General features: G+C 37.5%; 1 protein-coding gene across 2 annotated transcripts; it reads left to right on the forward strand.

Annotated features, from left to right (window-relative positions):
• The first annotated feature begins 673 nt into the window (after positions 1 to 673).
• On the forward strand, positions 674 to 13,464 carry slc39a13 (solute carrier family 39 member 13). 2 transcript variants are annotated; one of them, XM_077228661.1, is made up of 10 exons: positions 674 to 838; positions 2,480 to 2,836; positions 6,422 to 6,529; positions 7,453 to 7,586; positions 10,214 to 10,342; positions 10,530 to 10,619; positions 11,262 to 11,312; positions 11,508 to 11,640; positions 11,997 to 12,096; positions 12,212 to 13,464. In XM_077228661.1, the coding sequence occupies exons 2-10, from the start codon at positions 2,488 to 2,490 to the stop codon at positions 12,285 to 12,287; spliced, it is 1,170 nt and encodes a 389-aa protein (XP_077084776.1). In that variant the 5' UTR covers positions 674 to 838; positions 2,480 to 2,487; the 3' UTR covers positions 12,288 to 13,464. The 2 variants fall into 2 exon arrangements, with proteins under 2 accessions (XP_077084776.1, XP_077084777.1); XM_077228662.1 differs by having other exon boundaries at positions 678 to 838; positions 2,461 to 2,836.

A 13,464-nucleotide genomic window follows, 5' to 3' on the forward strand; every position in this document is an offset into this window, starting at 1 on the left:
TAGATAAAATGCTGTAGATTTGCATAAAATTACTTTATTTTGTAGGAGTTTGTTGCATTATCATTATATCATTAGAAACATTACATATAACACAATAAACCAAAGTATATCAGTAGGAGTTTCCTTAAGTCTTTCTGATAGTTTTCTACAGGCCGGTTTACTACAACAGTAGAATAACATTCTGAAATTATGGTTTATAGTTTTGGTGTGCCACCCTAAGATTTTAAGTGGCCCCATCTGGCCACCCCTATGAAAAATTTCTTGAGGCGCCACTGCTGTGCATATGTGGATATTGTACGTGACAATATAATGCTAGATGATGATAGATAGATAGATAGATAGATAGATAGATAGATAGATAGATAGATAGATAGATAGATAGATAGATAGATAGATAGATAGATAGATAGATAGATAGATAGATAGAATGGATGGATAGATGGATGGATAGATGGATGAATGGATATGCATGTTAAACACTAAGAATTCATGATATAGGCCTAGGGAATTTTTATTTTAAAAAAGTAGTTCCTCTTCGAACCTCAAAACGGATGTACTTTAAAAACTAATAGTTTTTACTCGTTGCCATATAACTGCAGGGGGTTAAACAATCATCTTCTAGCAAGTTCTCCACGTTTGGCGTTTAGTCTCCTCCTCCGGTTAGTGCGCCTCCGGTCCAGTCTGGAAATGCACTTCCGGTCGGTGAGACGTGGCTGACAGTGGAAAATCTTTCAGCAGAGAGAAAACGGGAGTCTGCTGAAGTGCTCCATCTCTTCTACTCAGCAGTGCCTGGATGGCAGGGTCAACCCGGAGTGAAAACTGTAGGAAATAAAGCAGGGTAAGATAAAACGTTTTTATTTATCGCTTCAAATCTGCTAGGCAGTGATTTTTTTTCAAGGCACGCAACTTTATCGAGGTAGTTTGCGAGTAAGCAGTTGTTTTTATCGGAAACAATATTGGAGCAACGTTGGGTTTTGCGAATTTTTGTTCATTGCCCATAAGTACAACGTTATCAGATAAACACTGCTGGTTTTGCATTCGGGCATTTTTTGCTTTTTTAATTAGTTTAGCAGCGAAACGCTGAAACTTTGCAAACTATAGAGTGAAAACGGTCAGAAAACGGTCTAGAATTCCTCGGGAATCTCACCGCTCCCTGAACTCGTGCACGTCCGCAGACCCGTCCAAGCTTGCGGCTCCTGTGTGAATCCCATAACGTGCATTATTGGTGTCATTAGCATCGGTTATTTATTCTTTTATTTGTTTATCAATACATAATAAAGGAAATTTATACTCTTATGTTAAGTTTCAGTATTGGATGAAGTTCACCTGCTGGAGACGGCTGAACTCGTTTAGCCTCATTATTATTGGGTGATAGCCTAGGCTACTGTTGTTAGATACGGTTACTATTGGAAGATATTGTGTTAGGCCTGGCTCTAATGCATTATCTACTATCATGTTTTAATTGTTTAATTTCTATAGCCTATAGATTATTCCCTGTGTTGACAGTAACTGTCATGTGTGGTGTTTTGTGTGGGCTATGAGTCACATGGCCTTGGTCTTTTTATGTGGTGTCTTCTGTTTACTGTGCTTTTTTTGGGATGTGGAGGCACTTAGTCACCATGTCCAGACATTTCAATTTGTAGGTAAAGCCAAAGGGCTAATTCACCATGACTTCTATAATCAAATGGGTTTTTTTTCTTTTTAGAATTGCTGTTTTCGAATTATGAGTAAAATGTCTTTCATATTTTAAAACATAAAGTTCTCACATTCATACTTGAATTTTGAAGCTGTGGTTAACAGATTGCTATATAAGAACTACAACAGATATCACTTTTGTAAAGGTATTCATATCCTTTTTATAGGTGCCTTGTGAAAAAATAAATAAATAATGGTTCTATAGACAAAAAAAAATTCCATACAATGCTAATAATTTCACAGATTTCACTCAACCGTTCAAAAAGTTTAGGGTCTAGAAGAGTTTTGAAAGCAGTCTCTTATGCTCATCGTGTAATGCATTTATTTGATTAAAATCGAGTAAATTATAGCGTAAATAACTTTTCTACTGCATTATATTTCAGAAAATATTCTAATATGCTGATTTTGTGTATTTCTTATCCACGTTGAACAATTGTGCTTGTGCTGCTTACTGTTTTTGTGGACAATGTCTTTTTTTTAAAGTTCAAAACAAGAGCATTATAGTGTTACTGTCACATTTGATCAATTTAATGTGGCCTTGCTGAATAATTAATTTAATCTTAATCTTACTGACCCCAAAATTTGAACTACTGTATACAGAATAATACATTTTCCTGCTTGTGACGCTCTTAATTGCAACTCAAAGTTGCTCAAACACTCATATGAAAAAATAACTGCGTTATATACGGTTTATTTCATTCGGGACTAAGAAACCCAGAACCTTATTAAAACTAATCTTTCCACTTCATGAAATTCTGTTTGAAGGCACCTCTATTCATTACAGCACCCTACATGTTTCTTCCACGTGCATTGCGGAGGTCTGGGCTGATGAGCGCAGGACCCGAGAGGCCCATTTGGGCATTTGCTGTGCTGCTCCTTGGCGCCGCCCTACTGGCGTCATCCTTCGGCGGGAATATGATGGCTCAGACCGCTGTGGCCCAGGCAAAGACTGCAGCTGCAGGACCAGGACCATGGAGCATTAAGGACCTTCTAGACCTCCAGTACCTGGATGAGCTGTTCTCCGTTGACAACCTAGATGTTTGGTTCTGCTCCCTCTTGGGATCGATTGCCATTGGACTCAGTGGTATCTTTCCGCTTTTTGTGATACCCATTGAAGCTGGAACAACTTTAAAAACTGAGGGTAAGTCACATTTATATGCTTGCATGCTATTTTTAATCTAGGCCTGTGTATGTAACCAGCTCATTGTAACAACTAATCTAGCATCAGGTTACATACTAACCAGGTCCGGCTGATTGTGTGACAGTCAGAGCTGATCCAGATATTCGCAGCTGTGTCCCGGTGCTTACTAACGGACAGGGATCTTTATTTAATAATACTATTTATGTGTCTTTTCTTTGTTCCTTCCTTTGGTTGAAAAGGTTTTCTTTTCTTGTCCTGTGCAGGTGACCTATGGAAAAAATTTGATGATTCTGGTCACACATCAGGCCTGTGAAAAACAGACATGTGTTTGTTATTAATACAAAGCAAGAGATAATCGGCTTGTAGATTGATGCAGGTCTTCACACAGTTGTCTGGTTAATATAACTTCCTCCTTTTAATTCAAGATCATGTTCTCTGTGGGATTTTTCCCTTTGCTGCTTTTGACTGATTCCTCAGTCTTTTGTTTTTCGTACCATGTTAAAGTAATTTCCCAGCCACTAAATAAGCCACATTTATGATAAAATAAAATAAAAAAATGCTTTATTGGAGACTAATATGGCATCAAGTCCAATCCTGAAATTAATCTGTAAAAAGAAGTGTTTATTTAAATTTTGTTTTTTTGTGTGTGTTATTTGTTTTATTTTATTTGAAATAAATAGAATATTCTATTTAAATAAAATCAAATAGATAAAATCAAATAGCTATTTAGCTATTTATTTGTGTTCATCCTGGTTATACTACAGTTCCCACTGTTAGTTAGCTGACGATGTGTAAGCAAATCTTAAATATTTCATAACTTAATCAGTTACTCATGGAAGCTTGTTTCCACCACAGAATAAACCATTTTAAAAGAGAATTATTTTTATCTCACAGTTGCTAGTTTACATCTTGCAATTTTGACTTTTCTCAGAATTGTGAGATATAAATTCGCATTTTCGCGATTTGTAAAAAAGTCAAATTTTGAGGGGGAAAATATATATATTAATATATAACTCGCAATTGCGACTTTATATCACACAATTCTGACTTTTCTCACAATTACGAGTTTATATCTCGTTATTCTGACTTTATAACTAGAAATTGCGAGTTTATATCTCTTGATTCTGAGAACAAAAGTCAGAAGTTGCCACTGTATTCATTATATGATATAAATGATCTTGCAGAGAGAATATCCAACCGACACTGAGAAAAATGTTGTGTGAGCATGCTTGACCTTGAAAAGAATTTGTTGAGCAATCACATCTTCAGCTACACCTGTCATGGCTTGTCCAAATAATTCTTGTTGTATTGGACGTTCAAGAGAAGAGCCAACAGAACCAAAATAGGAAATGCAAATAAGTGTGTTGCACAGTAACATTATTTGGTGAACAGGTTGGTTTCTAAAGACCCTTGCAGAGGGCAATGCTGCAGTGAAACTTTTGTCTGTGATGATGTCAGTCATGCAGAAATAGATCCGAGTCTGGCAGTGGATCTCACTCAGGAAGTAGACTGGCTTAAGAGTAGGTCTGTTCCGACCTACCAGTGTAGGGTGCTGTGGGCAGGGCAGCATAGGGTTAGATGGAATTATAAGCAATTTAGGTGTGTCCTGTTACTGTACCACAGAGGCTCACCACATGATTCTCAAAGCAGTGGTAAATAATGGCGTTAAATACAGTATCTCATGAAAGTGAGTACACCCCTCACATTTCAGAAAACATTTTAGTATATCTTCTCAAGGGACAATACTATAGAAATGAAACTTGGATATATTTTAGAGTAGTCAATGTGCTGCTTGTATATCAGTATATATTTACTGTCCTCTGAAAATAACTCAACATACAGCCATTATTGTCAAAATAGCTGGCAACAAAAATAAGTACACCCTAAGTGATAATAGCTGTATGTCGTTTAACCATGCAAAGCCACGTCCTATTCATCATTTTCATGTTTTTGTCTGCTTGACAGGACCATACAAAGTTGTGTATCTTGTGTAAGAAGAGTTAAAATGTGTGCTTTGAGGACAATTCTCTCATACTGACCACTGGATGTTCAACATGGCACCTCATGGCAAACAACTCTCTAAGGATTTGCGAACTAGAATTGTTGGTCTCCACAAAGTTGACCTAGGCTATAAGAAGATTGGTAACACCCTGAAAATGAGATACATTACAGGCCAGGGTCATACAGAGGTTTTCCAAGATGGGTTCCACTTGGAACAGGCCTCGCAAGGGTCAATCAAAGAAGTTGAGTCCTCGTGCTGTGCATCAGGTGCAGAATCTGGCTTCAAAAAACAAACCCATGAGTGCTGCCAGCATTGCTTACAGAGGTTGCAGAAGTGGAAGGTCAGCTTGTCAGTGCTCAGACCATACACCACACACACTGCAACAAGTCGGTTTGCATGTTGGTCATCCTAGAAGGAAGCCTCTTCTGAAGCTGGCTCACAAGAAAGCCCACAAACAGTTTGCTGAAAGCAACCCGTTCAAGAGCATGAATTACTGGAACCATTTCCTGTGGCCTGATGAGAGTAAGATAAAGTTGTTTGGCTCAGATGGTGTCCAGCATGTGTGGCGACGCCTTAGTAAAGAGTACCAAGAAAATTGTGGCTTGCCTACAGTCAAGCATGGTGGTGGTATCATGGTCTGGGGCTGCATGAGTGCTGCTGGTACTGAGAAGCTGCGCTTCATTGAGGGAAACATGGATTCCAACATGTACTGTGAAATTCTGAAGCAGAACATGATGCCCTCCCTTCAGAAACTGGGCCGAACGGCATGATAACGACCCCAAACACACCCCCAAGATGACAACTGCCTTGCTGAGGACACTGGAGGTGAAGGTAATGGAGTGGCCAAATATGTCTCCAGACCTGAACCCTATTGAGCACCTGTGGGGCGTCCTCAAGCGGAAGGTGGAGAGGCGCCATGTGTCTAACATCCGGCAGCTCCATGATGCCATTATGGAGGAGTGGAAGAGGATCCCAGCAACAACCTGTGCAGCTCTGGTGAACTCCGTGCCCAGGAGGATTAAGGCAGTGCTAGATAACAATGTTGCTCACACTAAATATTGACACTTTGGAGACCGTTTTGACTTCACGTAGGGTGTATTGACTTTTGTTGCCAGCTATTTTGACAATAATGGCTGTATGTTGAGTTATTTTCAGAGGACAGAAAATATATACTGCATTACAAGCAGCACATTGACTACTCTAAAATCTTTCCAAGTTTGATTTCTATAGTATTGTCCCTTGAGAAGATATACTAAAATGTTTGCTGAAATGTGAGGGGTGTACTCACTTTTGTGAGATACTGTATTTTAGGCCTGTTATATTCCCACACTTCAGGGTTGCAATTGCAAAACTAGCTTATTACAGCTTTGCAGCTTCAAAACCTAAGCTGAATGGAAAAACAAAATAATTGTTAAAGATATGTAAGAGTTTGTTGAATGATTGTGCAACTGTATAGAGGTTTCTTCATCTGCCATCTGCTATGTGTGAAGGATTTGCTCAGTTTGTTTAGCACAGCAAGATGCACATCAAGCATTTCTTGTCGTGTTTATGAAGTGGCGCTGATGCTTTCACACTGATTGCAGCTGGGTGTCAGAAGCTGAAGAAGCTGCTGAGTTTTGCCATTGGTGGTCTCCTAGGAGACGTGTTTCTCCACCTCCTTCCTGAAGCCTGGGCTTACACTTCCAGTCCTGGTGAGAAATCTCACATTATATATAACATTTGCTGTTGTTCCTGCATTAATCATTATCATCTGTGTGCTCTTTCTCTTTCACAGTCTTTGGAATGGGAATCTCTTAGGGAACTATGCATTTTTAACATTTTACAATCAATAGTCTAGTCCAGTAATTGACCCTTCACTAAATCCCGTCCCCTTGCTAACTCTGGCTCGTTCTCTTATATTCACTATGGTACTGGAATAGATATGGAAAAATGGCACTAAGTAACATTTACTTTGAAGCAAGTGTTAGTGCCCTTATTGATCTTATGTCTTTATTTTTGGGATTCAAGGCTCACACAGTGCAATTCACAGCTTCCATCGACATTAAAAATAGAAACACACAGAACATCAATAAACTAGATATACATTTTCAATAAATAGATAAGACCAAAAGCTTGTCAAATATTTTGAATAAAGGCAGGATTGGTCCGTATACAGTAGCCTGCAGTTTTTAAGGCACAGCCATTGAATTGCTTTGTTGTTGTTTTTTTTACTGTTCACAGTATACTTTTATAGAATAATATAATTAATATTTTGAATGATTTACTTGTATATTTTCAGTTTAATTTTTTATTTAAATTATAGTTTTTTATATATTTTATATAAAATTTTATAGTTTTATATGTGTTAGATTTAATATATTTTTTATATTTTAATGTTTATATTTAATTTTCTTTCTTTTTTTAAGTAATTTTACTACTTAAATGTATTGACTTAAGTTTAAGTTTTTCATCTGTTTATTTGTTTATTTATTTTTCCAATTACTGAAATGCTTTTTAATAGTTTTAGTTAATAGATGAAGCTTAGTGAAGTTGAATTTTTTACTCTTATTAGATGTATGTAGAAAAGGAAAATTTCTCTTTCTCTCCCCTTCTTGTGTGTGCATATGCTGGATAGATGGGTCCCACAGACACTATCGTACGCAGGGTTTGTGGGTTATAGGGGGTCTGCTGTCTTTTCTGATCTTGGAGAAGATGTTCCCTGATGAAGACAGTGACCCAGAGAGCAAAGCTGCATGCCAAAAAGCCAAAGTAAGTTACATGTGCTTTTGCCCTGTCACTTCATTTCCTCACCTGACATTTTTAACTATTTAACAACCTTTTAGTCTATAATGTAGTTATATAGCCATAGTTTATACACTACATGCGCTTTGAATCAGTTTAATTGATAAAGTGGAACATTGCAATTCTGAACCTCATGGGGGAGCCAAAAGAACGATGGTGGAGTTATGCACTGCATCACGTAGAAAACAATCAGAATGCAGTTGTAATATTTAAAATTCCGTTTTATTATTTTATTTTATTTCTTAATTTTTTCGTCTTATTTAACTAAAAAAGTCACAAGTACAACTATTAAAAAAAAAATTATTCTGGCACATTTTCATTTTGAGGACTGGCTCAAAAAGGAGTAATAGTTTGTGGTGCCGGCTTTCTCTCTGTTTTGTTAACAATGTCCCAAGTGTTATAAATATTTGTAGAACATAATGTTTTTATCTTCGAGTCTCTGGGAAAAGCTTGACAGACTTTGAATATTTGGGCAAACCTGTGTCTGAGCTTCTCTCTGGTTCATTTCAGCTCTTAATGCCAACTGCTATAAGCTTTTACCAGTTCTTATATAAATAATTATTGTTTAAACGTGTTACTTTAAAGATTAAAATGTTTTGGTGAGCACACATAGGGAAGGAATAGTCCTGACTGAATAATCGATGCTATAGGAATGTTGTGGAATCATGAATCACTGTATCAGATGGATATACTTCTTTTTCTTTTACAGTCTTTGGAATGGGAATCTCATGGGAAAACTATGCCTTTTAAACATTTTATCAATAGTCTAGTCCAGTATTTGACCCTACACTAAACCCCGTCCCCTTGGTAACTCTGGCTCGTACTGGGATCGATATGGAAAAATGGCATTCATTTACATTTACTTTGAAGCAAATGTTGTAGAGTCTTGAATCATGAATTACTGTCCGTGTCAGACAGATATTCAAAATCCCAATTCATCTCCTATTCAAATACAAAAAGGACCATTCCTGGCATTCAAGAAGAACCCAAACCTCTTTATTCTGGGCTCATTTCAGTATATTGCATCAGTGCCAGTTAAACAAACACACACCTTTTTCACTTTGCGGGCTCCACCCCAAGGGATATGCCTTAAAATATTTGCTCTTAGATGCTTCCTAAGACAAATGAATAACATATTTGTTCTGCTTACTTTCAAGCGTAGACATGACATGGCTTGCTTTGTCAACAAATAAACACCCATTTACAAATAAAGTGATGGTGTCCATCTTTCCACCTCCCATGTTTGTTTCTTTTTGTCTGGTCCCTTTTTCTAATTTTGTGGATTTTGGTTTGTGCCAGGGCTGCACCATTTAAGCTTTGTGCACTGCATGTGCATGCAACAATAGAAATGTGCTTGGATGGATCAACTCTTACTTTTTTTAGAGGGAGTCTTTGGTGCCTTGATCACTCAAATCGCACAAAACAGAGGAGATTGCAGTAATGTAGATTGCAACTGTAATGTATACGTCCATTTTTCACCCACTCTCTGCCTGCCCTTAGTTATAACTTAATTTGACTTGGATTATGACTTTTATCTGTTTGTAAATGTATACGTCTGAGTCTTCTGTCTAGCTTAGGGGAGACCTGTGAGTTTGATTGATAGCCTCTGCTCTGTTTAGGTAGCTATAAATAGTGTTTAGCAGGAAGCAGCCGCCACCAGCATTCCATCAGCAGACAGAAGGCCACAGAAGTCTGCCACGGTGCACAGAAACCACAGCTGAGAGCCTAGAACAGGGAGGAAGCGTCAAGTTCTGTTATTACATTCTGAAAACCTCGTTGCTGTAGAGACAGATTCTTTTCTCACAGTCTGCTGTTGCCAGCCAGCCAAGTACTGTCTCAAAAAACTGATATGGAAAGAATTTTGACAACTGAAATACTTAGATGTTTAGGCTTTGAGTGTGAGCTAATGTTCGGTTGAAATGGAACTAATGTTCGGTTGAAATGGAACTAAACTGAGTGTTATCTCTCTGCTGAGTATTTAGTCTGTTTAATTTGAGAATTAAAGGATTACTTAGTCATTTACAGCTTACTATCTATGCACAGAGTGCTGTGCATTCCCACAGACAAGTTCGGTATTTTCCTCAGTTAATAAAAATGAATGGAAAATGTTTATAGCAGTGTCCTTGTAATCAGTGGGAGTAAAATTGGTGAAGAAAAAAAGTTTCTTTAATGTTTTTGATACAATTCTCTTCAATCAAAATACTGTAAAAAGAGTGATATTGTGAAATATATTTTAAAATGTAATTTATTCCTATGATGGTTAAGCTGAATTTTCAGCATCATTACTTCAGGCTTCACTTCAGTATCACATGAACATTCAGAAATCAGTCTAACATGCTGATTTCCTGCTCGAGTAACATTTCTAATCAATGTTGAAAGCAGTTATGCTGCTTAATATTTTGTGTAAAATGTCACTGTCACTTTTGATAAATTTAATACATCCATGCTGAATTTAAGTATTGATTTTTTTTTTTTTTTACGGTTTTTAAATCCCAAGTTTATTTGAATGTGGGGGAATTCTTTTTGCTCTTGAATGCTGTGAAATGATCCCAGATTAGAATGGCTTATTGTGGTGTTTTCTCTCCCCATATTAGTCCTCTTCAACAGATACGAGCAGCGAGATCTCTGTGTCCCCACAAACAAATGGCATCTGCTCAAACAACAACTCCGACTCCAAGCCAAAGACTGACATCAGCCCTTACACAGAGCCAGAGAAAATAAAGGTAAGATGTGCACACAGTAATCATGCCTTGTGCACAATAAAGGTCTAAGTGGTCATTAGATTATTAGAGACAAGTGCATCTGAATCTGAGACGGTTTCCTTTTAACCAATCATACAGCATTTGAAAACGGTCTTATCTCTTTTCTTTCTCTTCCATTTACATATGCAATGTTTCTTTATTTCTTCAGACAAGTGGTTATCTAAACCTTCTTGCTAACTGCATTGATAACTTCACTCATGGGCTGGCAGTAGCAGGAAGCTTCTTAGTAAGCCGAAAGGTAAGAGCAAACAGACAAATTCCATATAAAAGTGATTTGGCAGTACTTCTACTACTGTCTAGCAAGGATGACTGTTATGTAAATAGATTAATTTACTGTATAAATATAGTATGCTTTGGCCACTTTTAAGCATTTTGAAACTTCAATTTTAAAGCATTTAAGAAGGTTCTCCCATGATTCTTTTGGACCATTGCAAACCGTGAGATAGAGATGTTTATGTGATGTGTGGTAATATTTATAGTTCAGCAGTATTTATATGGCTTATGTGAAGTTGAAGTCCAGGTGGAGAAGCATAAGGCTCCCAGCATGCGTGGGGAGGGAGTTTCAGAGGAAATGGACTTGGTGCAACATACTTGCACATAAAAACACACTTTTAGACATTTGCTCACTGGCCTGGACATGCATATTTGGCTGCATAAATGCAAGGCAGAGTACTGATGTAGAACTGTGCCATTTTACGGTTTTCTCTTACCTCCCCCATAGCTTCTGTTGACGTTTCAGTTAAACATACGTGCCAAATTACAAAACATAATATGGCTTCACTTCCCTGCCATGATTCTATTAGAAAACAAGGGCTTAGCTTACTAAATAATTTGTTTATTCTGAGAACTTTACTATGTCTGTCTTTACCTGTCCTAACAGGTTGGATTCTTAACAACGTTCGCTATTTTGCTTCATGAGATCCCTCATGAGGTACGTATCTCAATATCTTGAGTCTCTTGAGTTTTAGCCAAGTAATTATTATAAGGAAGCAATGCATTTCATTTTTAGCTGATCGATAATAATTTATACTCATTCCATTCGTCATTCCAACAGTTACTGTACATCAATTGTCTGAGTACTTACCAGTTTCTGTTGCTGTACATGCATTACTGTCTTGATGGAAAGGTGGGCGATTTTGCCATTTTGCTGCGAGCAGGCTTTGACCGTTGGAAAGCCACCCGTATGCAGCTCTCTACAGCATTAGGAGGAGTCCTGGGGACGTGTTTTGCTCTTTGTTCCCAATCACAGCATGGGGCAGGTGAGACATCTCATAGTCTCAGACTATACATTATATGTACTACCGTTTGTTTTTGTTTTTTTTAAATGACATCTCATCGAAAAAATCGTACCTACCCCAAACTTTTGGGTGCTAGTGTATCTTTGATCTGGAGTGGATCACCATCCTTCTGATGTCAGTGTTTGTTCCCATTCCTAACATGATTTTTAGCAGCTACTGATGCTTAATAAATAAATCATTGTCTTTGTTTGGGTTTTCCACAAAATAAACATTTGATCATCCCTTTCTGGACTTTATATGTGGATCAGTGTGTTTAATATAAGATCCTTATCAAACATATTCTTCAGTGTTGATTCTGCTCATTTGTGTCTTTATAGAGAATGCCACTGCCTGGATCCTGCCCTTCACCTCTGGTGGCTTTATCTACATCGCCTTGGTCAATGTGGTGCCTGATCTGCTTGAAGAGACCAACCCTAGGTAAGGTCCACTTCCACCTTTTTTTTTTTTTTTTTACCTCCCACATCTAAAATTCCTCTCATACTTCACATATTAAATGACTGAATGTCCATGACCATGTCCCCTGTTCCCACAGGAACTCCTTTCTGCAGGTTCTGCTGTTGTTTTGTGGGATTGCAGTCATGGCTGTTCTCTCAGTCGTCATGGACTAGCCACAGGCGAGCACTGCTTTTATCAAGGGACGTTTACAGTGTAACCTAGCATGGACTATTCACATCACTGTTCTAGCTTTAAATAATTTAGACATTTTTGTCACCCCAAAGACCATGTGAGGAAAGACCAAATAAAGAAACAGCCTTGACAATCAGGTGGGATTTTAGCCTTATCCTTCAAACACCGGGAACCGTCTGTGTCCAGATTTAATTCAGACTTAACTCATGATGCCTTATAGGCACCAGCTGAAACTGAGTTTGGAAATACAGGTTTGTGCAAATGGTGCTCAGAATTAACAGTAGTTGTTTTGGTTCAAATACGCCATTTAAGCTGCTCCTATTTTGCATCCTTGTTCATAATCATGTTCCAGCCTGTCAGCCATTGACAGTAGGTTTTATCACTGTGATTTGCTTTAGTTGTAAGTCAACGTACTGCACATGCAGTTTCACAAGAGGTCAAGACATTCTTTATTAAGAGACAGTGTACAAGCACATACACTTACATAAGCCGATTTTTGATGGTCATCATCATTGCTTTTTTAAAAAGCTAATAATACTGCTTCACTTTTATAAATGATTCTGTGGAACTTAAATCTGTTTAAGCTCATTTCACACTTCATTTGCTAAAGACATCCACGCTTTGCATGAGTACATATACCTCTTGCACATACATCATTGAACACACTCCTGTCAAACACTTTTGAAAATACTCAACAGGCCTTATCTTCTTACAGTATTTACTCTTGTTATTGATTATATCCTGATAGCCACTACATTGCTGCATTTTAATTTTATTTCTCTGATTTTCTGTTCGTTGTGGTCCTGGCATTGCGATTCAGAGTTTTGAGTGATTTAGTCTAGAGGATTGACAGATTCATAAGCAGACCGTTCTTTAACTCGAATGACTTGGTGCCATTTCATACATTTCGATAAAATTTTAAAGAAGATAATGAAATAGTTGATAAATGGATTGCCTGTTTTGTTCATGGAATGTTACTGAAAATGTTCTGAGTGCATCACTTGGCAGGTCAGAACGGTCTTTGCCAAAATGTAAATATTTGAAAAGAGATTATATATATTTATTCTATTAACAATGTCATGTTGAAAGAAAAATTTATAACTTTTAAGACCTGAGTCCTCCCATTGTATAGTTGAAATAAAGATGTTTGATTTTAAA

Source organism: Siphateles boraxobius, unplaced genomic scaffold, assembly GCF_051911475.1.
Source record: "Siphateles boraxobius isolate OS27281-9 unplaced genomic scaffold, OSU_SipBor_1 130, whole genome shotgun sequence".
Taxonomy (NCBI): Eukaryota; Metazoa; Chordata; class Actinopteri; order Cypriniformes; family Leuciscidae; genus Siphateles; species Siphateles boraxobius.